Consider the following 26,307-nt stretch of genomic DNA (forward strand, 5'->3'; position numbering starts at 1 on the left):
ACGGTGAATTTTTTGAGGCATTTACTTTCACAAGTTTCTTCTCTATCCCAGTATCTTTCATCTTGACTATCCTAGATATTCCTTAATTTATTGTTTTAGTTACTTGTTTTTTTACTTCTGTGCTCTTCTTCCTGGAGTGTAAAGTTCACAAAACTCTGGCAATTCTGTCTCTTGTATATACCTTTGAATAATGAATCATTGACTTATTGAGTAAATTATTGCATTCAAGTCTTTGTAAAGACTGGCTACAATTATAAGAGGCATATGATATATTCATGGTGTTATTAATATACTTCTAGAACCCCACTTCCACGAGTGTTGTTTGTAGTTTACTGCATTTACTTAAAATTTAGTTGTTGAAACTATAACTTGGGCTATGAAATTCTACAACATAAATATATTTCAATATACCTAAAAATATACATAGTTTTAAATGTAAGTACTAAAAACAAAGGATCTTTTATACTATAATGCTATAATTTAATAAATCTTTAACCTTGAAAAAAATTGTTGCAAGAGGAAAGAATAAATATCCTCTATAGTTGAGAATCTAAATCATTTACATATAATACAATAGTATTTAAAGAAGTTTATTTGGCTTATTAATATAGGGTTAATATAAACATACATAATTATATTGGTCTATATTTAATAATATATTAATCAATAATATATTTAATAATATATTTAATTAATAATGGTCTATATTTTTGTAAATATAATTAACAACCTTTTAAAAATTTATGGATGCTTTTAAACCATTTGTTAAAAGTGAGATATTTTAGCATTTTACAGTGGAATATATATTATATTTAACAGTGCAAGTGTACAGTTCAGACGCATTAAACACATGTTACATAACTGCTAGGAAACTCATTCAGCTCTAGAGCCGTTTTTCTTTCTAGTGAGAAACAAGATGCCCACGAAACAACCACTCAGGTCCGAGCAACTCTTCCTACCTCTGTGCCCATGAATGAGCGTATTCTAAACACTTCTTTGTATAAGGCAAATCCTTTAAGCTTATCCCCTTTTGTCTAGTTTCTATCACATTGCTCAGGTTCATTACTACAAAGTGCATCAGAATCTCATTATTTTTAGTTGTCAAATAATATTTTGTTTTACAGAGGTATTCATCATCTGTTGCTTACTTTTTTTTGTGCTGTAGACTCTTGGGCTATTTACTCAAACTATTGAGATCCTACTGCTCTAGACAGTAGTATACACGTATTTGTTTGGGTTTCTGTTTTTAAACTTTGGTGTGTATTTCTAGGAGCAATGTTGCTCAAAGAAAACTCTTACAATTCAGCTGTACAAGGCAATTAACATGGGGACTGCATGTGCTCGTACATGAGGATGAAAAATGATGCTTGTATCCCTTGATGATATTGTCCATGAAAAAATCTTATAGTGAGCTAATAGCTGGAGTTAGGACTGTGCCTGAGCCTGCAGCCTGGACATCATGATATATTTTTTTTTATTTATTCAGAAGGAGTAGGTGCTCTAAAGACCAGATATTAACATGGATATACCATTATTAATTTCATTCAGCATGTGTTGTATATAGGAAACTTCGGTGGTCAGATTGTGAGGGAAACACAGTAGAAACACAATCTCCTCTTAGGGCTAGAATTGGTACCAGCGACATTCCTTGCTCCCATCAATATCTTAGTATGGCTGAGTAACTCTCTAATGCTTTCTGATAGTAAATGAATAATTCTAGATCTTCTACATGCTCTAGGAATTTGTTACTGGAGTTATTATTAGCCAATATCTTTCGGCCACATAGCATTTGCCATTCTACCTGTATTTTGAGAGAGTTACAGGAAGTACATGCTCTTATCTAAAGTAAAGAGCTTGGATTTTGGAGTCACTCTTTACATAAATTTTCTTAACACTGCTGTATCACAGAGCTGATGGTTTATAAATTGAGCTAAGCATATTTTTTATGAAAATCATTGCCAAGTAAGATCATATTATCCATGTGTCAAGGGTTAAGACATAACTTTTTAGGAGAAACTCAAATTATAGTAGACACTCTTGGTTTGATTATAAATTTCAACTCTCACAAACTCCAAGACCTTGAGTATATTACTTACTGTCTTCAAGACTTACTATTTTATCTGATTTTCTTGAGTAGAAATGAATGCAGATTACATAAAATAATGCAGGATAGCTAGCACATTGTTCCACAAACTAAAGGTTCCAATGTGGTAGTAGATTAGGTCGTCATTAGCTCTTCACACAGTCCTGTGTTTACTGTTTTACTTTAGGATTCTGTCTTAGAGAAGAGCATCATTCATTTACAGGAGAGCTGAGTCTTAGCTCAGGATCAATAATATTTTTTCAAGGACCTCAATAAGTTATACAAGCTAAGTTTGTTCTGTGAATTCTCTTCTTCTTCTTCTTCTTCTTCTTCTTCTTCTTCTTCTTCTTCTTCTTCTTCTTCTTCTTCTTCTTCTTCTTCCTCCTCCTCCTCCTCCTCCTCCTCTTCCTCTTCCTCTTCCTCTTCCTCCTCCTCCTCCTCTCCCTCTCCCTCTCCCTCTCCCTCTCCCTCTCCCTCTCCCTCTCCCTCTCCCTCTCCCTCTCCCTCTCCCTCTCCCTCTCCCTCTCCCTCTCCTTCTTCTTCTTCTTCTTCTTCATCTGGAGAAACAATTCATGGTCTCATCAAATGCATCCATGTTGTATTGCCAAATTTAAGAATAAGTTTGTGCTCACATGCAGAAGTTCATGGTTCATGGGAGTGAAGTTGTATAGGGGATTTTCAATCTACATTATTTAGGGCTAACTTGGAGAGGAAGATTGCCATCAGAAGGGAGAGGGACCAGTGCGTATAACAGCAGATCTCATAACATAGGTATCTTTGTGAGCAATCTGTTCTTAACATATTAGTCATTATGAGGAAATGATCAGATGCACTAAAGTGAGGATCAGGGAACGGAAACTTTGAGAGAAGAACAGGTACGCACCCAGCCAATTAGAGAGAGGTAGAGATGAAGTGCTCACTCTCTATTGTGTTTGCCTCCAAGTCCGAGAAAAACACTGTGCATCTCATTTCTTTTCTTTTCTTTCTTTCTTTTTCTTTTTCTTTTTTTTTTTTTTTTTTTTTTTTTTTTTACCAATTTGGCTCATGGAATAACCTTGGGCTATAAATAAGAGAATAATTATCATCTGCTTCAATTTCTTGATTCAGTGAGATGAGTCTAAAATTATTTCCAAAGATCTACTAACCAAAGACACAAAGCCAGAAAATGGTAAATAAGTGGTTAATTCTTACTCTTCTATATAATTCTTTCAAAAACAAAATTAGCTCTTGTTTACTAAGTATATGTGATACCCTCTATATATTCACTATGCATTTTTTCACATACTCCCTCCCACCATCTTGTAAGGTAGGCATCATAATTCCATGGCATAGGCAACAGAAAACACCATCAGGAGAATATGAACAGAATATATTCTTGTATTTTTATTCTCTGTCTCTGTCTCCCTGTCTCTCTGTCTCTCTGTCTCTCTGTCTTTCTCTGTCTCTCTGTCTCTCTCTGTCTCTCTCTCTGTCTCTCTGTCTCTCTGTCTCTCTGTCTTTCTCTGTCTCTCTGTCTCTCTCTGTCTCTCTCTCTGTCTCTCTGTCTCTGTCTCTGTCTGTTTGTCTCTATCTGTCTCTGTCTGTCTCTCTGTCTCTGTCTCTGTCTCTCTGTCTCTCTGTCTCTCTGTCTCTCTGTCTCTCTCTCTCTCTCTCTCTCTTGATGGGGTAGTCTCCTTATATAGCCCAGGCTAGTTTTAAAGACACAATCTCATGGCTCAGTCTTCTAAATTCTGGGATTACCATTATTCACCACCATACCCTGTTTGAAATTTTCTCTAACTTCATCTGGTTTAAGACCTTGGCCCAGAAGTATAAAAATCAGAGCAGGAGATATTTCACTATTAGACCAGAAACTAGAAAGCAGATAGAATATAGTCAGGAGAAACAAGTTTTAAATACAGTACAGAGAGCTTGGTCCTGAGCAGATTCACTAATGAAAGCTCCCAGTCATTAGGAAGAGCAGTGTCCAGAGCCACTAGAGGCAGAGGTGAGACAGGAGATCTAAAATCAAGAGTAGTTGAGTATCTGTCCAGAAATTCATTTCCTTCTAATAGCCTACCAGGGAAAAAGAAACAAAACTAAAGCAAAACAAAACAAATAAATAAACAAGCAAAAAGCATAGAAAATAGTTGATTGTCCATGTTGTTGTGTGGCTTTTCCTCTGTAAAGGAAGCATCCTTAGTGAAAAGATTGAGGATGGCTACAGGAGTCAGAGGACATGGGCAGAGGGATGACTCCTACTGCAGCTACATTCCTCTCTTCTCACCATCTCCCCACTTCTCAAAGTGGCAACTCAGTCTTAGTACCCTCCTAGCCATGTCTATATAGGAGCTACATAGAGACACTTAACTCCACACAAGATTCATAGAATGGCCTAACAGGGCATTAAGGATACACATTTAAATATGAGGATTTCGGACACTTGTAGAAGGTTCTAACATGGCCTGTAGAAATTCAAGCAAATTTATATGGAGAAAAAGGAAACACAACTTAAGGGAAACTCTGTTAGTGAGACAGAAAAAAAGATGTAAAAGCAACAAGGAGAAAAAGAGAGTAGAATAATAGCCAGAAAGTAAAAATTAGTTTTGGGAAAGCATCTTTAAGCATAAGTGGGAAAAAAAATCAAAGTTGATTAAGAAGATAAATTTAGGGAAGTTTGTTAGAACAACAAGAAAACAGAAATAGGAAATAAAAAGTAAATCTAAGAACATTTAAGGGCAGTGTAATAAGAATTGTAGTTTCTAAAGCATATGAGGTGAGGAAATGGTATACAAGCGTATAATCCCAGAGCATGAAGGGCTAAGGCAGGAGGATCCTGAGTTCAAAGCCAACCTGGGCTACAGAGTAAGACTAAAGTTCAAAATAATAGGGAACAACAGCAGCTACAGAGTACAGAGAGGGGAAAAGCCAGAGCAGAGTGAAGAGGGAACCAATACTGTAACTGACAAAAAGGTTCCTGGAACTGGTATCACATGCCTATGTCATGGTGAAACTTGAAAATAGTCAGTATAAATATATGGTTAGGTTCTAGAGAAGAAAATTTTGGTCCAATGAAACAGCCATGAAAATAGTGGTTGGCTTCTTAGTAATGACGTTAAAAGTTGTCAAAGTAGGAGAACAGTGCTTTCAAGTTCTAAAGGAAAAATGCAGTATTCAATAGAGGCATTCAACACAGATCCAAATTACCAGTGAGCAAATGAGACGAGTCTTCACAACATTTTAAAATTGTATCTGTATACAACTGTGTTTTTCTTATAAAGATGATGTGGGATATGTTTATTCAAAAGGCTGGACAGCCCTAGGGTACAGGTGAAGGACAGACCGCTCAGGAGGACACCTGCCCAGCAAAGGAAATGAGCTGACTGAAACAGGTTAAAGGACTCTTGGGAAACTTCTATAAAGATAGCATCATGACTGATGCCCCTGAACTCAAACATAGGTATTATACAGCTAAGTTTAGAAATGAAGAGCGGGAAAAAAACACACAGGCAAGTAAGGACATGTGTGGACAAGACAATTAGTCCTCTAGGGAAAATGACAAGCATGCAGTGATGGCATACACCATCAGAACCGGGGATCACAACAGGGGAATCCTGGTTTACTGCATGACACTGATGTGGCGTGCATTTATGTGGTAGGATGAAGGGAAGTAAGGATTATGAGGGAGCTGAAATGAGGTGGGCAGATACAATCATATTGAAAAGATGGGAGCATGCTGTGTTTAAAGCCAAAAGAGAGAGAAATGAGGCTACCCTACACCCACTGTCTTTGAAGTCCAGTAACAGATTCGCAACACTGAAAAGAAAATGAACAATAATAGTATACTGTTTTAAGATATGAAGGGAACTACCCATGTATAATAGCTGCTTCTGTGTGGGAAAGACTGGGAGAGAGAACAATAGCAACCATGACTTACATTTTACGGAAGAAAACCTGTAGAAATATTTGGTTATTCAAGCACTCTATAAGTACAAGTGAGTATAAAAACTTAATAGATAAAAATAATACAATTTGAAAGAAAGAAATAGATCAAAACATGAGTGATGGTTCTCTTTGATAGTTTTATTTTTTCTTGTTTCTGCTGTATTGTATTTTTATAACTTTAATATTTTAAATAAAAATTAACCTTTACTGTAAACAATAAATTGGAAGCTTAGAAAATCCAGATATATTTTTACGATATCTTGTAAGTGGGGGCTATAGAAACCTACTGCAATCCTTACCTAATCATCATTTTTACCTTTTCTCAAAGCATTCAATCCTAATGAAAAGCTAAGAAATTCAACAACCATGCTTTACTGTTATCTTACATTTCTGAAGGCCCACAATACCACTCAAACTGAACTTACAGCAAACTGCTGTTATATACTTGCTATTTTTTTGGTCTGTCCATCTGTCCATCCACCAGTCTACCCATCTGTCCATCTGTCTGACTGTCTGTCCATCATATATCTGTTCTAGTTTTATTCAGTTGCTATGACAAAGCAGTTTAGGTAAGGAAAGGGCTTATTTTAGCTTATATGTTATATAATCCATCCCTGAAGGAAGTCAAGGCACGATTTAAAGCAGAAGTCATTGAGGAATGTTGCTTGTTGCCTTGCTCACAGGCTCAGGCTTCACTGGCTTGCTTATACAGCTCAGTACCTCCTGTCCAGCACCCCAGGCAGTGGGCTGAGCCCTCCGACATCAGTTAGCCATCAAGGTAATCCCTAACAGATATGCTTTGATAAGGATAATTACTCAGTTGAGACTGTCTTTTTAGGTGATAGTAAGCCATGTCAAGTTGACAGTTAGTGATAACTAGGGCACTATCATCTTTCTTCATATATTACCTACCAATCTATCATCTGTTAATCATATTGCTCTTTCATCATCATTCTCTCCTCTATATCTATCGATCTATCATCTATCTGTTTATGTATCTATACATTAATCAACCATCCATCTTCTCCTTCCAGAAAGGTTAGTGAATTTCAATGACACATGTGCTATAGAAAACTAAAAATCACAAAAACGAACAAGGTGTTTTTCAGACTGCTAAATCTGCTCTTGTGTCTCTCCGTCTCCTTCCTCCTGGGGAGCACAGGTTTCCTGAGGACATGATTGAGTCCATCTCGCCTTTCCTTTCCCTATCAGTGCTTACAGAGTCCCAGGCACCCAGATGCTCACTGAAGGCTTGCTGATTTGACTCTCCAGCACAGCTGTGGGCTTCTGGGGGCGTGATTTCAGCTTCTTTCCTGTCTTACTGTGACTGTCCTAAAAGGCAGTAAGCAAGCACTTCTTGTTAAGTGATTCCATTTGAGATGCAGCGCAGCAGATGAGACACTCATTGGATTCATGCAGAACTGTACAATGGACCTGGAGAATTATTTTCTAAAGTGCTATCTCAAATCTGTCCGGACCTATTCTTCCTTCCTCGGCTGACCATGCAGTGTCCATTCTTACAAGCAAACAGGGTTAGCGCAGGGTGCTGATTCTATCTCTGTTTGGCAGGCTGTGATTTAATTTTGGTGCCTTTCTGTTGCCATAGTGAAACACACTTACTCCTGTTCAAAGATCACGCAGCTCTGACAAAGCAAATATCGTCTGACTCTCCTGTTAATTATCCGCAGTTGCTGTAGAGCTTCCACCCAGGCCCTCTCTTAGGAGAGTTGGTGTTTATGAAGTAGACGGAGAAAACAATGGTAGCTCTCAACACTATTTGGAAAATAATGCAAAGCTTGAGGCTTTAAGATAAAAAAAAAATCCAGTATCTGCAAGGAAATCTGAACTGGCAATAGTACTAGGAAAACATCCACATGGAGACTTCTGGTACTATCCACCTCACAAGGGCGTCATAACACATTCACATTTCAGTGTGTGTGTGTTTGCTCATGCATACATATGCATGTATGTCACACAAGGCCAGAGGACAACTTGCAGGGGTGGGTTCTCCCCTTCCATCATCTGGGTTCTAGAGATTGAATTCAGGTTGTTAGGTTTGCTGATATGTCCTTTTACCTGCTGAGACATCTTGCTGTACCCAAGGGGTCTTTTAACAATAGGCTGTTGGTGTGACCTCTTAGAGGGTGTACAGTATTCACAATGATGTGCTAGAAAATGATAAACAAGAAAAAAAAATGTTTCGTATTTTCTTCCAAAGCTATTCAAGTACCTCAACGCTGGCACTTCATTCTTCAATCTTAGTTAACAAGTGTCCAGTAAGCATGTTTTCCAAATGACTCAGCCTATATTCTTGGTACTAAATGTCAAATTCTCCAGTAGTAATAGTAACAATTCATAGAGTGAGATCCTATTCTGCTAAAAACCACTTGGTCTACATCATAGCTATAGCTTATGTTACCTAGGCTTTATAATAATTTTATAAGCTGGACTATATGTGATCAGAATCTTACAGAGGAAGAAAGCGAAAGGTAGAGCAATTAAATACTGTGCTTAATATTGTTAACTCTAAAGAATAGCATAGCCCAAATCCAAACTTTGAGCCCCACAGCTGTGCTAATATGCTCTGGATCTCAGGATCATTATGATGTTGAAATTATGGAGCTTGGGTCCATATGAAATTGGACTAAAGTCTGAACCCCAGGATTGGAGGATTTAATTTTTGGGGTGTTGCCTTAGTTAGGGTTCCATTGCTGTGAAGAAACACCATGGCCAAGGTAATACTTAGAGGAACAACATTTAATTGGGGCTGGCTTACAGGTTCACAGGCTCAGTGCATTATCATGACAGGAGCATGGAAGTGTCCAGGCAAGCATGGTGTAGGAGCGGAGAGTTCTATATTTTATTCTGAAAGCAAACAGAAGACTGGTTTCCAAGGAATTAAGATGAACGTCTTAAAGCCCATGCTCACAATGACACACTTCCTCCAACAAGGTCACACCTTCTCCAACAAGGCCACACATCCTAATAGTGCCACTTCCTGGGCCAATCATATTCAAACCGTCACAGCTGTATATGACATAAATGTACAAAACACTAATAATGTTACCACTTCACAGTATTTGGGTAAGGATTATATAAAATAGTATTTTTTTAAGATGTCTGGATGATGCACACGTATGTATATTTTAAAAGGTACAAATATAATGGATATAACTCAAAACATGGCATGCTGGAGGCAACATAGACATTTTATCAATTTGTCATGTACAAAGCCATACATTTGCTAGAGATTCAAGAATGGGATAAGGGTGGAAACAGAGAGCTAAGGCAATCAGTTTAGTCACTTGGCCCTTAATGATTTATTCTCCTACAGATTTGGGTCACTTTGTAAGTGGATTCTCCCTGTCCTTCTTTCCTTTGTCCACTGTTAAGCTTCCCCCTTTTCTTGGAAAGCCCAGGTGAAATGTTGCTTTTCTTAGAAGGCTTTTAGTCTTTTCAATTAAGAAGAATTGTTTTCCCATCTTAGAAATCTTATGTGTTTTACTGTATATAATAATGTTCCTAAATAAATCTATGCAGACTTGTGCTAGGCAGGTTCTACCAGAAACTCTGGACTCTCAAGCATCCCCAAGGAGATAAGGCAATTATAATTACTGGAGAAAGAGAGACACTCCCCCACCTCCCTGCCCCTGCTCCCATCCCCCACTAGTTGCTGCCCATAGCCTGTTCCAGGAGCTCCAGAAACCGAGCATTCCTGGGTCCTCTGTGCACTGATGCAGCTTCCTTTGTGTGGCAGCTGCATCTTGATGTAACTCCAAGCTATTCCTTGGCTCACCAGGCTAGACTTGCCTAGGATTGTTTCTTGATTGTCATCTGTATCCTGTTGAGATTCAACAAATATTTGTTCATGTCTCTGAAAAGAAAAGGGGGGGGGGAGCCACCGCAAGATTGCATCCTGTTGCCTGGGACCCTTTCTGATACTTCAATTGTTGTGGTTCAAATGGGTCCCTAATTTTCATGTGTTGGAAACTAATTACTAAGATCAGCATGTTGATAGTATTTGGTTACCTTGTTTTTTTTTTTTGGTCTTTTTGTTATTTTGTCTTTTTTTTTTCCAGAGCTGAGGACCGAACCTAGGGCCTTGTGCTTGCTAAGCAAGCGCTCTACCACTGAGCTAAATCCCCAACCCCGTTGATAGTATTTGGAGTGGAGCTTTTAGGATATATTTGGGATTGGATAAGGTCATCAAGATGACAACATGACAGGGCTGGTGGCTTTATAAGAAATTGAAGAGAAGACATGCTCCAGAAGAGGAGGCAATAGGAGCTGGCACATAGATACTTTGTCTCAGCATGTGATCCTGTCTGACCTGTTATAATGCAACAGAAGCCTAACCATGGGCCAGTAGCCTGCTCTAGAGCATCCCAGCCTCTGAACCACGAGGTGAACTAAACTCTGGGTTATCTTTTCCCTTAATACATCTCCAGTCTCAGAAATTTTGTTTTAGTACAGCAATAAACCAAGCAAAAGCTGTTAGAAGGACCTGGACGCTAAGAGCAGCTCCTTGAGGGAACTTCCGTGGATTTCCCTGGAGATGCTCAAGATCTCTGCTGCACTCTGACTTTTCTAGAACACTCCCATCAGCATTACTTTGAAGCATATTTAGTATTAAGTTTAAGAGTTAACATTTGGGCAGGTGTGGCAAATTCCTGTCATCCCACTACTTGGAAAGATCAGGATTCAAGACCACATTGAGAAGAATGCCAGCTTACGTTACGTTACATGAGACTCTGTATGAACAAAACAAATATATAAATAAAATTAGAATTAGTGAAGAAATATTGGAAGTACCTGAATGAAAAAAATCAAAGTTTGACCTTTCTAAATATGAAGCCCGACATTTCAATGCTATGGGCTTATGCCTGCATACTGTAATTTTAATACATGTTATATACTGGTTTGTTCTGTTGAATTGAGAACCCCTTTCCTTCTGTATAGCCAGCTGTTTTTATTTTCTGGACATCCATGACAGAGAGAGGGAAAAGATACCTTGCCAGGTCTGGAAACCCAGTGTAAGGATATAGAATAGAATGGCTTGATTTGCCATCTCACACCTAAAGCAGGCTTCTAGCTAGGGAGGTGGAATGGAATGATTGACCCCGTCCTGAGTGACTGTAAGTAGTTTGAGCAACTTGGCGTCCATGATGGCACCCATCAAAATGTCAAATTCTTACTCAAGAAAAGTGGAAACAGATATAAACGGTGTGGGAAGTCAGGCCTTGGCACACTCTATGGAATATTCAATTTCGTATGCAAAAAAAGATAGGTATATATTTGATGGAAGGCAGCAGAGAATGGAGCTGAAGGGTAGCTGCGGAGTCCACTTGAATCCTCCCTCTAGTACTCTGCCACAGGCCCTCTAGGCCTGGGGAAAATTACGTAATTTCTCTGCTGCAGTTGGCCCATCTTTAAAAACGAATAGCAATTATAGTAGCACTGTTCTGTAGAAGTGGCAGAGTGTTGGAATAATTATGGCACACACTTAGAATAGCGATGGGTATCCTTTGCAGAGGACTGGATATTGACTATGATTAATGACTTCCTCATGCCTTAAGACTGAGAGTTCCAGTGGGCACACACCCTTCTCAGGACCTAGTGCAGTGCTCACAGCTGCTGCCAGTAATAACTGTATCTTCATGGAGCATAAGCGAAGGTTAGTGAGCATTGCCTTTGCTGACCTCTACCCCACTTTGGCCTTTTGCTCTCCTGGGAAGTAAAATAAAGAAGTTTGCAGGCTAGAGAGATGACGGGAGCCACTGAGCAATTATGGTTTTCATGTTGAATTGACTTTGTCTTTAGTGAGCACAGAACTAGCTAACACCACATCGAAGTAGAAAGCTTGTAGAAAAAATAAACAGAAAAAAGAAGGCTGGCAGGACCTTTGTAAAGGAGCTCGATTTTAATAACCTGGACCCATGGACTGGAAGGATAGAGCTGACTCCAGCTCATTGATCTCTGACCTCCACATGTACATGGTGACATTCTCACATCCTCCCAACCAGGATAAGTGAATTATTTTTAAAACGATTACTTATAGGCACATCTCTGTATTTTAAAAAAAAGCTTTTAATTAAAAATGTAAGAGCACGCTTTTAAAAATAACTTTGAAATAAAACAAACTCAGAAGGGCCAAAGAAAAAGATTGATACATTTGACAATATAAAAATATAAGACCTCCATTATTTAAATACATTCAAATGGATAACCAAGAAAATTTGACCTGATATTTTAAAGTGAATTCATTTCCATAAGTGTAAGAGTACGTGCAAGTCAAAGTGACCAACAAGGAATTCAAATTGACAAAATATGTGAATAGGCAGTTTGATGAAAAAAAAATATAAAATATCCATCCAGCCTCACTCATTACAGAGATAAAGTGTGTCAATACACTCATCTTTTTATCTCATCAAGTCAAGGCAATTATATATAGTAGAGTTGTCAAGTTAAAGATTATCTCCCCACTCTGACTCATTTTATGTCAACTTGACCCAGAAGAGGGAGGTTCAACTGAGAAAAAGCCTACATGAGATTGTTCTGTGAGCAAGTCTATAGGGTACTATTTTAATTAATGATTGATGTGAGACAGCCCAGCCCATTGTGGGTGTGTCTACCCCTAGGTTGGTGGTCCTGCTTCTATAAGAAAGCAGGCTGTTCAAGACAAGGAGAGAAAATTACATGACTAAGAAAATGAACCATTTTACTTACTGTAGATTACTATGTAGCCAATAAAACATAATTTTGTATATTTAAAATGCATGAAAATGTGAGATAACAATCCAGAAACACAGGCATCTGTACACTATAAAGAAACATAAAAATTATGAATAAAATCCTTGGGAAATTTCATAATTTAAAAAAAAAGAAAAAAGAAAAAGAAAATTAGTAGATGGCACATCTCCATGGCCTCTCGATTGGCTTCCACTCCAGGTTCCTGCCTCCTTGAATTCCTGTCCTGATGTCTTTCAATGATGAGCAGTGATATAGAAGAATAAGTGAAATAAACCCATTCCCCCAAGAGTTACTTTTTGTCATGGTCTTTTATCAGGGATAGTAAGTAGCCTTAGCAAAGACACTCCTGTATGTGACTGATATGTAGGGGAGTTGGTGCGGTATCTTTGGAGGGCGACTGACGATATCTTTACATTAGAAAGTTAGCATACCTTTGGCCAGCATTTCTCTTCCCATAAAGTAAGCCTACTAACATACACAAAAGCCCATTAAGGATATCTGGGGTAGTATTATTGTTAGTATGTAATTAATACCCCTTTCAGTACTCATCGGTGATTTCAGTATTTTGAAACAGTGGGAGGAAAATGAGTAGGGTGTTGTATGAATGGATAGACATGGTAGAGTTACTAGAAAATTTACTCCTGTCCCAGTCAGTGATAGTATGCTGTCCTTCTGCCAGAAAGGAACCCATGCATGCCGAGAAATACTCTTCAAGGACACCCTAGCATTTGTAACAGTGGTTGCGTTGTGGGAACAGAATGGAAACTTTGGAAATAAGGGCCACTTTCCATTGAATAATTGCAGTTTTAAAAACGATTGTCATTTTCAGATTTCAGTGAGCCAGACACTCCACTTCTGGCTTACAGTGTCTCATCTTGGAAGCTTCGTGCCTGTTGGGTTTAATTAGCTCCATTTTACAGATGGGACATTGTGATTTGGAAAGATTGAGTAACTTGTCCAGGGTCACACAGCTGGTGTCCTTGTTCCACCATCAATAGGAAGATTTACATAAGCAGTTTGTGGGACTTGGTTCTCAATAGACTCACATATGTTCACGATTTGCTACTTCCGAAGGCTGGAATCAAGGTTTTCAAATATTGTTATCTCAAAAATAGAATGAAGAAGATGCATTGCTTCGCTCTCTAGAATGTCCTTCTGCCAAGCCCTGATGTCAGGGCATTCTTTCACATTCTGGAACAGGGTGGTCCCTTTTTCTTCCTTCAACAATATTAGTTTCACAAAATGTTGAGATAAGGGGGTTGGGTAAGAGATGTAAAGGAACTGATAACACTATCAGCAATGTGTCTTAAAGCCAGCAAGGTTCTGTTTAGAGAAAAGCGTGGGAGCATAATTTGATCCAAAAACATTTCTAAATGAAAGAGCAAGTTCCACGGCGGTCTTCCCGGTGCTCCAGTTAGAGTGGGTAGATGTGTAAAAACATTATGAAAACGAGCAAGTCAGTTAAGAGTCTGGGTCCAGAATCAGAAAGGCAATCACTATATGTCTCTAAAACCACAATTCTGAATTTGTCTCTTATGGTACTGTGTCAATGTACCATTTGCGGTATTGGCTTGGTTGTATTTTCTTGTTAGCTTTCCAACTCACTGGTGATCGTGCTGTTAAGCACTCAGAGGGAGTGTTGGAGGAGTAGAACTAGAGCTTGTTTTGTTGTCACTTAAAATAATTTAAAAATGTGTATGGGTGTTCGCCTGCATGTACATGTGTGAATCACGTGCATGCCTGATACCCATAGAGGTACTCAGGAAGGCATCGGATCCCCTTCACCTGGAGTTACAGAAAGCTGTGAGCCACCAAGTGGGTGCTGGGCATTGAACCTGATCCTCTGGAAGAGCAGCAGATGCTCTTAACCACTGAGCCATTGCTGCAGCCATCAGTCACTTCTGATCAGCCATATTCCAGGAAGGAGGGACTCCAGGTGGCCTGGCAGGAGAGTAGAGCCTGTTCTCCTTTTCACTGGCGAGAAAGAAGATGTGTTTTCTAACTTTAAGAGTCTTTTCCCTTAGACTCTTCTGAGAACTGACATTTAGAAAGGTACATTAAATTGGACAGTTTTGCCAATATAAATTTATCAGGAATCTTGACGTGTAATCATTTATTATTTTTGCTTAATGCTTAAAATGATTTAGAAAAAGACGTGGCTCCTGAAATAGACTAATGTCACAATGAGACATCATGCTTCCCAGGTACTTGCTGTGTGCTTAGAGATTAGAGATGCTGTAAGTCTCCTGGGCTAGGCTGCCAGAGGAAAAAGTCATAGTGAGCTGCTGGATTTGTTCAATATAACATCTTGGACTTGCAAATAAATCCTGGTTAATTTCCTTTAACGTGACGATGGTAAATAATGTATTCCTGAGATTTGGGTACTGAGTGTAAAGAGTCATTGGTTTGCTTACGTCAATTTGTAATTTGAGAGAAAATTGGCATTTTGCTAATTATTTTCATGACAGCTCAAAGTAAGGCATACACCAAAAATTCTATATTTATCCAAATGTGTAAAATAAATATTTCAGAAGTGATATTATTATACTCATATCCCATTTGAGTAGTTTCTGGTACTTTCTATTCAATTCCATTTATAAGAAGGTAATGTTTCTTATGGATGTCAAACCCATTTTTTAACTTATTAATGGAATTTCACTAACAGCAAACTGTTCCCTGAAATGGCCCACTGTTCACATTATTCATATTTATAAGACTCAGTTGTTTGAGGGTTCTTTGGTGTTCTTATAGCTTAGTTTGATTTATTTGTTGGGAGTCAAGCTTGTGTAAATCACTATGCTGGACTCCAGGGGTACTACAGTTATAGCTTCACCTGCCTCAGTGGGTAAAATTCTAAGGCAGTGTGAGAGAAATGACATGCAGTCTGTCCTGGAGCACATATCATGGTAAAAAAGTGATCAGCCTGAAGAATATAACAGCTTTAAGAACATCTTCTAGGGAAAGATCTTTTCTCATCTAGTCAATGTTTACAGGAGGGTATATGGAGAAACTGAGGCTGTTTTTCCTATCACATCATGTTACAATTTGGGGTCCAAATCTAGGACTGACCACTTGTAAAATGCAAATGATTTCATGTAATTAAGTGGATGTTGTGCTAGGAAAAGAGGAGGTTCAGACGTGGTGATGAAGTTATTATAAAAATGTTTGAACTTCAGAAAACCCAGAGAACTTCAGGAAGCCCTGACAATCTCTCTTTCCCCTTCATGAGCTAATGAACTAATTGTTGCTGATAAAGACAGAAAATAGGTCTTTAAGGGTTGAGAGAAGGCTGGACAGAATGCTCAGTGCATAAGAAAGACTGAATCCTTAAATCATATCCCTCATATGCATTTATGCACTATATACCCTGATACTTTCCCCATAAATAACTGAATGCAATTTTTCTTTCAAAGACATAAGAGATACTTTCTATTGTTTCATGCTATTTCCTTAGGAAGTCCTTTGAATATCTCATTTAGAATTTGCATGTCAAAATCCTTATTTCAAAACAAAGAAATACCTTTCTTAAGGTCATCAGGATAAGAAATCAAAGATTGCCACTGGCCAGAGAGTATCTGAACTTTGTTCTCATGAGGAGTTTTTTAATGAGCTTGAACCTGAAAGACCATGTGTGCTTATACTGGGTAACTCTTTTCATCATGAGACACTGTAGGAACAAAAGATCATGCCCAGATCATCTCAGCTGCAAAGCCCACTTCAGTGGACTCTTGTACACATCTCTGCTTGTAGGTTGGAGATGAGCTAATTCTGTGAACTTATGGATGTAAGATTTTATGACTTGGGGAAACTGAAATTATTTAGGTCCAAGAGAGTGAAGTTGGGACAAAATAAGCAAGCAGAAATAAAAGTTGAAAGCACAGCAGCTTCACAGGAAGTCATGTGCTCCCTCAGTGTCTATAGGCAAATCCATGTTCAGTGTTCTTTTTTTCTTTTCTTTTCTTTCTTAGATATTTTCTTTATTTACATTTCAAATGTTATCCCCGTTCCCCTCTGAACATCCCCTATCCCCTTCCCCCTACCCCTGCTCTCCAATCCACCCACTCCCATTCTTGGGCCTGGCATTCCCCTATACTGGGGCATAGAGCCTTCATAGGACCAAGGGCCTCTCCTCCCATTGATGACCGACTAGGCCATCCTCTGATACATATATAGCTAGAGCCACAAGTCCCACCATATGTTTTCTTTGATTGGTGGTATAGTTCCAAGGAGTTCTGGGGGTAATGGTTAGTTCATATTGATGTTTCTCCTATGGGGCTTCAGTCCCTTCAGCTCCCTGGGTATTTCTCTGGCTCCCTCATTGGGGACCTTGGGCTCCATCCAATGGATGACTGTGAGCATCCACTTCTGTCTTTGCCAGACACTGGCAGAGCCTCGCAGGAGACAGCTATATTTGAACAAAATACCTATAGAAGGAATTACAGAGACAAAATTCAGAGCAGAGCCTGAAGGAATGACCATCCAGAGACTGCCCCACTTGGGGATCCACCCCATAAACAATCACCATACCCAGACACTAGGCAGATGCCAACAAGAGCATGTTCAGTGTTCTTAGAGACAGACCTGCTGCCTCTGTCCTTCCCAGGATCAGCACCCATGTTTCTATTCACTATGAGCATGTATCTCAAAACACCTCTTTTTAAAAACAATATCACCAGATTACAGGCTTCTCAAAGATTGTATTTTCACATTACTAATATTATTTAAACTCTATGACTACATGGGATTAGTGGCTGATAAATAATTTTCTATGAATAAATTGGTAGTTTAACATAGTTTGGTGGGTTAATTTAGACAAGGTACTTAAATTTAGCCCAATGGTTGTTTCTTCAATTAACTGTTAAAAAGTAGTTTATAATAACTCTGGATATTCTTCATTCTTTTGCTTTACAGTCAACTTTGACCACTTTGAAATTTTGCGAGCCATTGGGAAGGGAAGTTTTGGGAAGGTAAGAACTGAATGGTCCAGCTTCTGGGAGATGTGGGTCACAGAGGGTCAGGGAGTGGTGTGATTCCTGAGGTGTTGGGGTTACAGAGACATATAACTCGGAAATGTTCCAGAATGTTCTTTGATGAAGCTGTCCCCACCATGCAGTGAAAGTCAGATGCCAGATGAACAAAGTGTGGTTTTAGGACCATCATGTTCAAGTCAAGTATTCCTACTCTCAGAGAGTAGAGGGATTTCTCCTTACCCTAAAGAAGGTTAAGATTTCAGCTTCTTTCACAAATTCTCCAGTTAGAATTATCATATGAATGTGAGGCTTATTTTTTTCCCCATGGGAGAAAGAAGCCATTTAATTTCTATATTTTCCCCAATTTGCCATTGCCAAGTCCAGCTTCCTGTAAGAATACTTAAGTGTTCACTCCATTAGTTTCTTTGTGGAGACATACTTTAAGGTAAAATAATGATATCATATTAAATTTGCATGTTATTTTGATAAGTACTATATAGGCCTCTAAAAGAATTCTTAAGACATGGACAACTGTGTAGCTGTTTTCTCATGCTTAGTCTTCCCCATTACATCACCCATGCTGGGAAAGAGACTCTTTGTCTAGTGCTTTCATCTTTCCTTTTGGGTCACATCCATTGTAACCACTTAAAGGAGGATCGAGGATGCTGTTTGTTATCAGGAGAGTCTTAACCTGGAAGTAGATTTAAATGTTGTTTTGAAGATCCCAGGAGCAGAAGCAGGCAAGCTACTATGGGAAAACAGACATAAAGGTTTTGATGCACTAAATACATGGAGAAACAAAATGAAGTCTTTACCCCGAGTGGAGTAAGAGCTCTAAAGCCTCTCTGCCATGCTGAAGAACAAATCTCACCTTGTGTCTCTCAGCCACACTCTTCCTCCTCCCTGTTGACCTTCCTTGCCTCTGTTTACCTCCTCAGGTCTGCATTGTGCGGAAGAATGACACCAAGAAGATGTACGCCATGAAGTACATGAACAAACAGAAGTGTGTGGAGCGGAATGAAGTGAGGAATGTCTTCAAGGAACTCCAGATCATGCAGGGCCTGGAGCACCCTTTCCTGGTGAATCTGTGGTAAGTGCTCCAGCCGCACCTCCGAGTCCACACTCCTGCATCCATCTGCAGACACAGTTACACCAATGGCATCATGAGCGCTTGATGAACATTGGTCAATCCTCATTATGGTTTTCCTTTTAATGGACTGACTGTATGTGACTTTTGGTGTTAGAATGAGAGAGAGAAAAAGTTTGTTTTATTTTGTCGCTGTGCTGGGAATCAAGCTTAGGACCTTGCACATTCTAGTCGACCTCCCCGCCAAACTGTATTTTAATGTGTAATGTATGAGTGTAGTATGCGTTTGTGTGCATGTGCATGCACACATGCATGGTATTAAGTTTATATGTGCCTGTGAGTGTGTGTGCAAGTGTGTGTGCAACTGTAATAGTGGGAAGGTCACCGGACAACTTTGGGTTGTCTGCTTTTTCCATCTTTTTTGAAATACAGTTTCTTGTTAATTCTTGGGATTCTCCTGTCTCCACCTTCCATCTGACATGCTGGGATTACAGATGTGTGCAACTGTATTAAGCTTTACATGGGTTGTAGGAATCCAAATTTCCACTCTCATGCACACTTATAAAGCAAGTACTTTATCTACTAAGTCATCTCAGCTCAAAATGTTTTTTTCCCCTATTTATCAGGAATACATACTCCCCCTGCCCTTGAGGCTAGTAGTTGTTCAAGAATTTTAATTACATGAACCAATAAGGAGTGTGTTCCGATCTGTTATCTTTAATCAGCATAGATTTTTCCAATAAATTGGGCAGAAAGTCTTGGTGTCAAAAATGGACTCCGTGTTTAACATGAAGCTTATCTTTGGGGCTTGTAGAAAATACTTTCTCCTTAAGATAAACAGTAACAGGCTGGTTTCATAGAGACATATTTTGGAAATAGGTATATATTTTATTATTTTATTATATATTGCCAGTGATTTGGTTAGGTTAGGTGCTTCCTTCCTCAGCCAATGGGTTTAAACAGAATTAACACATTAGTGGCTACACATAGCTTTCTGGGATCAGGTCTCAAAGCCATTACCACAATCCGAGGCTTAGAACACATGAGACGCCTATAATGTTTATTACCTCCAGCGCTTTTCAGCGCATTGAGAGTTTTATGTTTCTCTCCCATTTTACTGCACATTTAATGCATCTATTATGTTAAGAGCTGGATCTTAAAGTTAACTCAGTGTGACTGTTATTTAAATATGCATGCCAAGTAGCTCTAACTTGCCAGCAGGAGCAAAGAAAATGAAAGCCTTTATCCAGAGAATGCTAATGGAAAAATAATTGAGATTTCGCTATGTGTTTGAGCACATCTTTTTGGAGGCACCGATGCACAAAGCCTCCCTCCATCCGTCTTTACCTAACACAGTCCCCTCAGTCTGCAATGTGTTAGATGCTTCTCAGTTGAAAAGAAGATGGCTCTGTGTGACTTAGAAATAGATCTATTATAATTTGTGCACTACTCAGACCTCCTAAGAGTCTAATTTTGGTACAGCCTCAGTGTATTTGTTAATCAGTATTTTAGAGTGGTCTATTCAGAATGCTGCCATGTAAGACGTTAAAATGGATGCAGTAGCTTTCTCTTGCTTAGCAATCATCATATCCTCTCTTCTCTCCCCACCCTGAAAATGACAAGGTGCTGTCACTTCACGGCCTCCCTTTGTTCAAAGTCGTATTTTTCCTCCTTAAAAAGCTCAGCCAACTCATTTTCCCTTTTTAGAGCCAAGAACTCTTCGTAAGGACACACCTAGAGTTTTTCACTTCTGTGCTTTGTCTCTTCTTGCTATGTGGGCACAGGCAAGGAAACCTGGGTGCGGGGATGGAAGAAGTGTAAAACATTCAGAAGTTCTGTCATTCTAGACCATTGTCTTCACTGTGCGTGTAGAGCTGGGCACAGTGTGACAGACGTGCCTTAACTATGGGTCTCAACCTTCCTAATGGTGCAATCCTTTAGTGCAGTTGCTCATATTGTGGTGACACCCAAACATAAAATTATTTTGTTGCTACTTATAACCTTAATGTTCCAACTGTTATAAATCATTCTGTAAATAGCTGACATGTAGGATATCTCATATGTGACCCCTACAAAAGGGTCATTTGAGCCCCCAAAGGGTCATGAGCCATAAGTTGAGTGCTACTGTGCTATGACATATGTTCTCTGCTCCTTTGTTATTCTCACTGAAACTCACAGTGGGCCCTCTCCATGGATGGAAAAGAAAGAAAAGGAAGCCCCGCGTCAACCATACACAGTGCAGAGCACACCTGGAGGTGGGATATTCCTGAAAGTAAAGCAAAAACGACTTTTAAATTATGTTTTATTCATTGACAACACTCTGTGTGTGTGTGTGTGTGTGTGTGTGTGTGTGTGTGTGAATTTTCATAATTTTGTCCCCCACTCTTTTCTCTCCTTCCTCCTCCTCCCTCCTTGGGACTTTCCTTTTTCCAGTTAATGCCCCTTCTGTTTTCATGTCCCTTTTGTATGTTTGCATCCCATGGAGCTTAATTAGGATTGCTTGTATGAGCATAGGTAGGGGGCATTATTTAAAGGGGCCTAGGCAACTTATCAGGGTCTACCCCATGGGAAAAAAAGCCATATCACGTTCCCAAGCTACCATTAACTGTTCTATAGTTCTTTGGGATAAGGCGACTCATGGTGAAATATTGACAGGGCTTGTCCAGATAAACACTGCCAGAACGAATCCATGACGGTAGCATCTACATCCCTCTAGACAAGGTTTTTGTTTTTTCTTTTGTAACATACCTCTCATCATCTAGCCTCCCATTCTTTCCACTTTCTCTTCTACAATGTCCCTTGCCCTTGGCATTTTGACCAGTTTTAGTCTCTACATTAACCAATAGAGAGTATAGCAAGGATCCTCTGTGTTAAGAACTGAAGGAAGCACTAATCCATGGATATAAACAAGAGTATTCAGAAGGTAGCTAGACTACTTGTCTCCTTAGAAAAACAATAATAACAATAAAAAAGATGTCTTCAGCAGTAGAGTCTTAACATCAAACTCTAGTGGGAATCCAGGACAATGGCAGTAGACTGTATTGTTTGGGGAACTTAGGGCGCCTCCCTGATCAGCAATGTAGCAGGAGGAATCCCGCACCTAGAACTCAGAGTTTTGTTTAATATCCCAAGGCTTCTAGGAAGAGCGTTATCACTCTGTGCATTATGCCTTCATTTAAAGTCATTTTTTGAAGCTGTATTTTTAATAAGCTTATGAGATAGATTTCCATATGGCTTTTGCATATACCCGAGCCTTAGTTATTCCTCTACAAATCTCCTTTGGTACATCTTCATAACGTCTTCCCCACTCAAACTTCTCCACTCCTAGTACTGCCCTTTCTACCTTCATGTCACCTTGTCCCCGTTCCCTTGAGTTCTGCTCCACTTCCCACCGGCTCAGAGCCGAAGCCAGCTTATTTCTTCTTTCTCTCTACAGTGATTTCTGTCCTAACAAGGTACAGTGGTTTGAAGTGAATTTTCACAAGAAATTTGCATGTTACAAAGCTTTAATGATGAATGATCTGTCATTTTTAAGTCACATTGTCAGAAGACATAGTTACAACAAATAACTTCAGTTGTTTCAGCAGATGAAAAGGATTACCCAGCCTATAGGCTCTTGCAACTATTTGTGAGCAATTTTTCTTCCTTGTTCCATGCAGGTTTGATATTTTAAACACACCAGTCACTAGCAGTCCAGTGTGGATGCTTGATTCCAAAGCATCATGGGAAGTGTCTTTAATTGTTCTTTATTAGAGTTGGTTTTGACTTTCCCGCTTCATTCTGCAAATCAAACACAAGTTAATTTAATAGTCACAAAATATTGTATATAAGTTAGGTTTATGTGCTGGCTTGACTATTAGGTTCACTTTGACATCTCCCAAGCTTTGAAGATGTAACCAGTTCAAAACCCTTGCCCATTTCTCGAACTGTGCTTTGCCATGATGCCTTTTCTGCCTAAATTGCATTAAATTATCTTCTAAAGATGGATTTAGCTTCATGGGTTGTACTCAGAAAACTTCACTTACTACGCTGAGTAAAATAACCAAATTTCTCTTCAGCATTCTCTGCTTTAATGTTAAGAAGTATGAATGTACAGGTACATATGTGTGTGCACATATATCTCTTTCATGTGTATACATATAAATATATACGTACATATATGCTTGCATACATATGTATATATGCATATATATGCTTGAATCTTTCGCTTATTGCCACCAATTTGAAAAACAGAAAAAGAAACCCTTAGACAAAAGAAAAATTCCTAAAGCCTTAACCCCTTGAAGCAGCCAAACTTAATATGTCGATATATGCTTTTTAGCAAAATATTTGCATATAGTTTTCTGATTTTGTCATGCACGAGTTCCATTCTTTCCATCATTACTGTGGACATCTATTGAGAACCAGAACCAAGCTCTAGTTTAGTTGGCAATATAAATGTGGAAGGAACAGGTTTTTGAGTCTTGGACAAAGGACCCCAATAATTTTAGCCTATGTCTCAAGTGCCACACAGACACATTTTAAAATTATTCATTTCAAATTTAACTGGCTAGAGAGTACTCTTATTTATTAGATCTGCCAATCCTACTTATAACACAGGCCCACAATAAGAGGATATGGTGATGAGCAAGAATGGACAGAGGTCCTATCTGCACACTGTTGCTATCAATTATAGTGATTGAAATATAAACTATGAGGAAGGCAGAGAAGGATTTAGTAAAATGCCCTACTTGTGGGTACCTCTTTTGCAGGGAGAGAAGTTTACCCAAGGTGTCAGGGAGGAACAATATTTGAATTAACATTTAACCTTGTCAGCCTTACCTGGACCTAATCAGGAAGAATCTTCAGATATAGGGCATGTTATCAAGTGAAAGCTGCCAGACAGGGCTGGCATCTAGGAAAAGTAAATACAATCTTCCTGTGAATCCTTCCCTGAGGGCTGTTACCCAAGCCCTGGCAACCCATAGTGAGAAAACAAATAGACCCACAGTAGCTTTCCCAGGTGTCTTTTGTTAATTGAGATTAAGCTTGCAGCTGCAAGACACTCTGGGGCCTCTCTCCCTCCTTGCTTGGGTCCCTGGGCCCTGTGAACAGAACAGGCTCACACGCATGGTTTTAATAAATTAGAAGATGGAGTCATCTGTTTTAACTGGAGACCACCTGTACCTCCATGAGGTCCTTGGAGACAGCAAGGCACACAGCCCTGCCAATGGCTGCCTGGAGACTTCTCCCATGATCTTCGCTCAGTTTTGTGGCTTCACAGACTGAGATCTCAGTAACTGACAAAGTTCCTCTGAATGACATCCTATCATTTTAGTTTTGATGTATGTTAGTCTTAATTTATCCTAACGAACTCAGTTAAGAGGGATTGGTAGTTGCAGTCTACACCCGGAGAACCTGAGGGATTTCCCCAGGAGATCTACAGAGCAGCTGTAAGAACTGGGCTCACATCTGATAACCTGACCTCAAGTCTGCCTTCTTTCTATCTCAGACCATTCCCTGCAGATCTCTTGCTTGCAAAATATGTGAGGCGGCAGAATTAATTTCGTTCATTATCTTTCAGGAATATAACAAGGCAGGCAGATGAGCTTGTGTGTTTTTCTGTCTCCTTCTGCAAGTCTTCTAACAGTGCCTAGCACACAGCAAGTGATTAAGAAATACCTGTCCAGTGAGCGAATGAATAAATAAGTTAGTGGTGAGACTAGGTTATTGGCTCCTGGTTGATTGATCTTGTCCCTACCACACCAATACAACCATTGCGCTCTCCCAAACCAACACCCACTCCAGCTTCTAGCTGGCCATAGGGTCTGAAGGACTTGAGCTTTAACTCCTGCTCTGCCATTTGGTAACTGAATTAGGCTAGTTACCCCAGGTAGTTTGCTTGGCTTCTCTACACATGACTGAGATTAATAGCAATACTCATCTAGATGGCTACAAATGGTCAAAACATGTATCTAACATACTGTACAAACTAGTCATTTCGTAAGTCATGTCTTTAAACAACTGAGTGAAAATCCTCATGGAAGTAGAATGGCTCTCTGTCTCTATTACGAGACAGTTTATTTCTCATGACCCTATAGACTGGGCAGACATTTCTTTTGGTTTGAGAGGACTTATTTGAAGCTGTCTGAGATAGGGTAGTAAATCATCCAAAATAATCCTCCTAGTTCTTGATAACTGGGACTAGTAATCTCTGCTGCTGTCTTCTCAGCAGTAAAGATATGGGGTGTTGTCCCAGAGCAATGGAAGGATTCTCAACAGCAAGAAAGGATGCACTTCATGAGAAACACATTTCCAGCCTCTGTCTACATTATGTCTTCTATTCTCTAATTGGCTAAAGTGAATCATGAGGTCATGATCAGATGAAAGCAGGTTCTACTTTGATGAGGGTCATGGGAAAGTCATGGGAATCTCAGAAGGTGAGGTAGAGGAACCACTATAACTTAGAAACAGTTTACCATAATACATGGAATATTCTTTATTTTTTATGGTTTTTTGAGACGGGGTTTCTCTGTATAGCTCTGACTGTCCTGGAACTCACTCTGTAGACCAGGCTGGCCTGGAACTCAGAAATCTGCCTGCCTCTGCCTCCCGAGTGCTGGGATTAAAGGCATGTGTCACCACGCCTGCACTTGGAATATTCTTAAGGTGTTGAATAGGAGAGCAAATGATTACATAGATGGTAGAGACTCTTACTCATGGTTGAACTGGAAACTACAAGAGGTAACCAAGTGCTCCTAGCCATGAAAGTCTTTGAGAAGGAATTTGTCTTTGCAGGAACTCTTCTTCGAGGAGCCTGTACCCACACTCAGATGTTTTACTGTATGCGATTCTTCTGAGAAGCCACACCCATGCTCTCAAATGTACCTGACTTCCTTCTGAGAACTCTATCTGAGCCCTTATTCGTAAGCCTATATTAAAATATCCTAAACCCCAACTTGGCCTCATTGAAATGACTGCTTGGGCATGACCCTGAGACCCATAGATGACGCAGGAGGGAAGTCTCTGAAGAACTTAGCAGAGACACAGTATTATTGGGTGGCCTGTGTGCAGTAATTGTACCATATGTACTTGATGATGGGCTGCCTCATGAGCTAATGAGACATTAGTCTTATAGACTAGCTGGGTCTTCATAACACACGCATCAACTCTCCCTTTTCTTGTTCTATTAGGAAAGTTCTTTTTTTTTTTTTTTTTTGTAGAAAACAGCACACAGATATTAAAAAATACTCAGCTAAAAGGAAACTCACCAGGCCCATGAGATATAACTTAGATGAAGAAATAGAGCTGAAGAGCAGGAACAAAGGCCATTCCAGGAATCCAGGTACAGGGACGAACGCAAACCCTTGAGGCTGTCTGGCCCAGATGAGTCAGCTCCAACCGATTTCCTAACCTTGTGTCAACCACTCAAGAATCAAAGTCCTAGGGGAAAGTCTAATTGACTCTGCTTAGAAAAACAGGCCTGCCCCGTGGCTAAGAGGCAGAGGAGGAGT

At 39.4% G+C, this 26,307-nt stretch overlaps 1 protein-coding gene and 1 long non-coding RNA gene across 2 annotated transcripts in view; one reads left to right on the forward strand and one right to left on the reverse strand.

Annotated features, from left to right (window-relative positions):
- Nucleotides 1-26,307, forward strand: part of Stk32a (serine/threonine kinase 32A) — a 109,785-nt gene that overhangs the window by 16,614 nt on the left and 66,864 nt on the right. The window contains exons 3-4 of the mRNA NM_178749.3: nucleotides 17,669-17,724; nucleotides 18,666-18,817. Coding sequence (NP_848864.1) covers nucleotides 17,669-17,724; nucleotides 18,666-18,817 — 208 coding nt within the window. The remainder of the gene's footprint in view (nucleotides 1-17,668; nucleotides 17,725-18,665; nucleotides 18,818-26,307) is intronic.
- Gm31647 lies at nucleotides 22,303-26,242 on the reverse strand. Its single transcript, XR_386197.4, has 2 exons — nucleotides 26,065-26,242; nucleotides 22,303-22,594 (listed from the first exon to the last, which is right to left on the reverse strand). It is a non-coding gene; the product is annotated as a predicted gene, 31647 (long non-coding RNA).

This window comes from Mus musculus, chromosome 18 (genome assembly GCF_000001635.26).
Source record: "Mus musculus strain C57BL/6J chromosome 18, GRCm38.p6 C57BL/6J".
NCBI classification, from domain to species: Eukaryota; Metazoa; Chordata; class Mammalia; order Rodentia; family Muridae; genus Mus; species Mus musculus.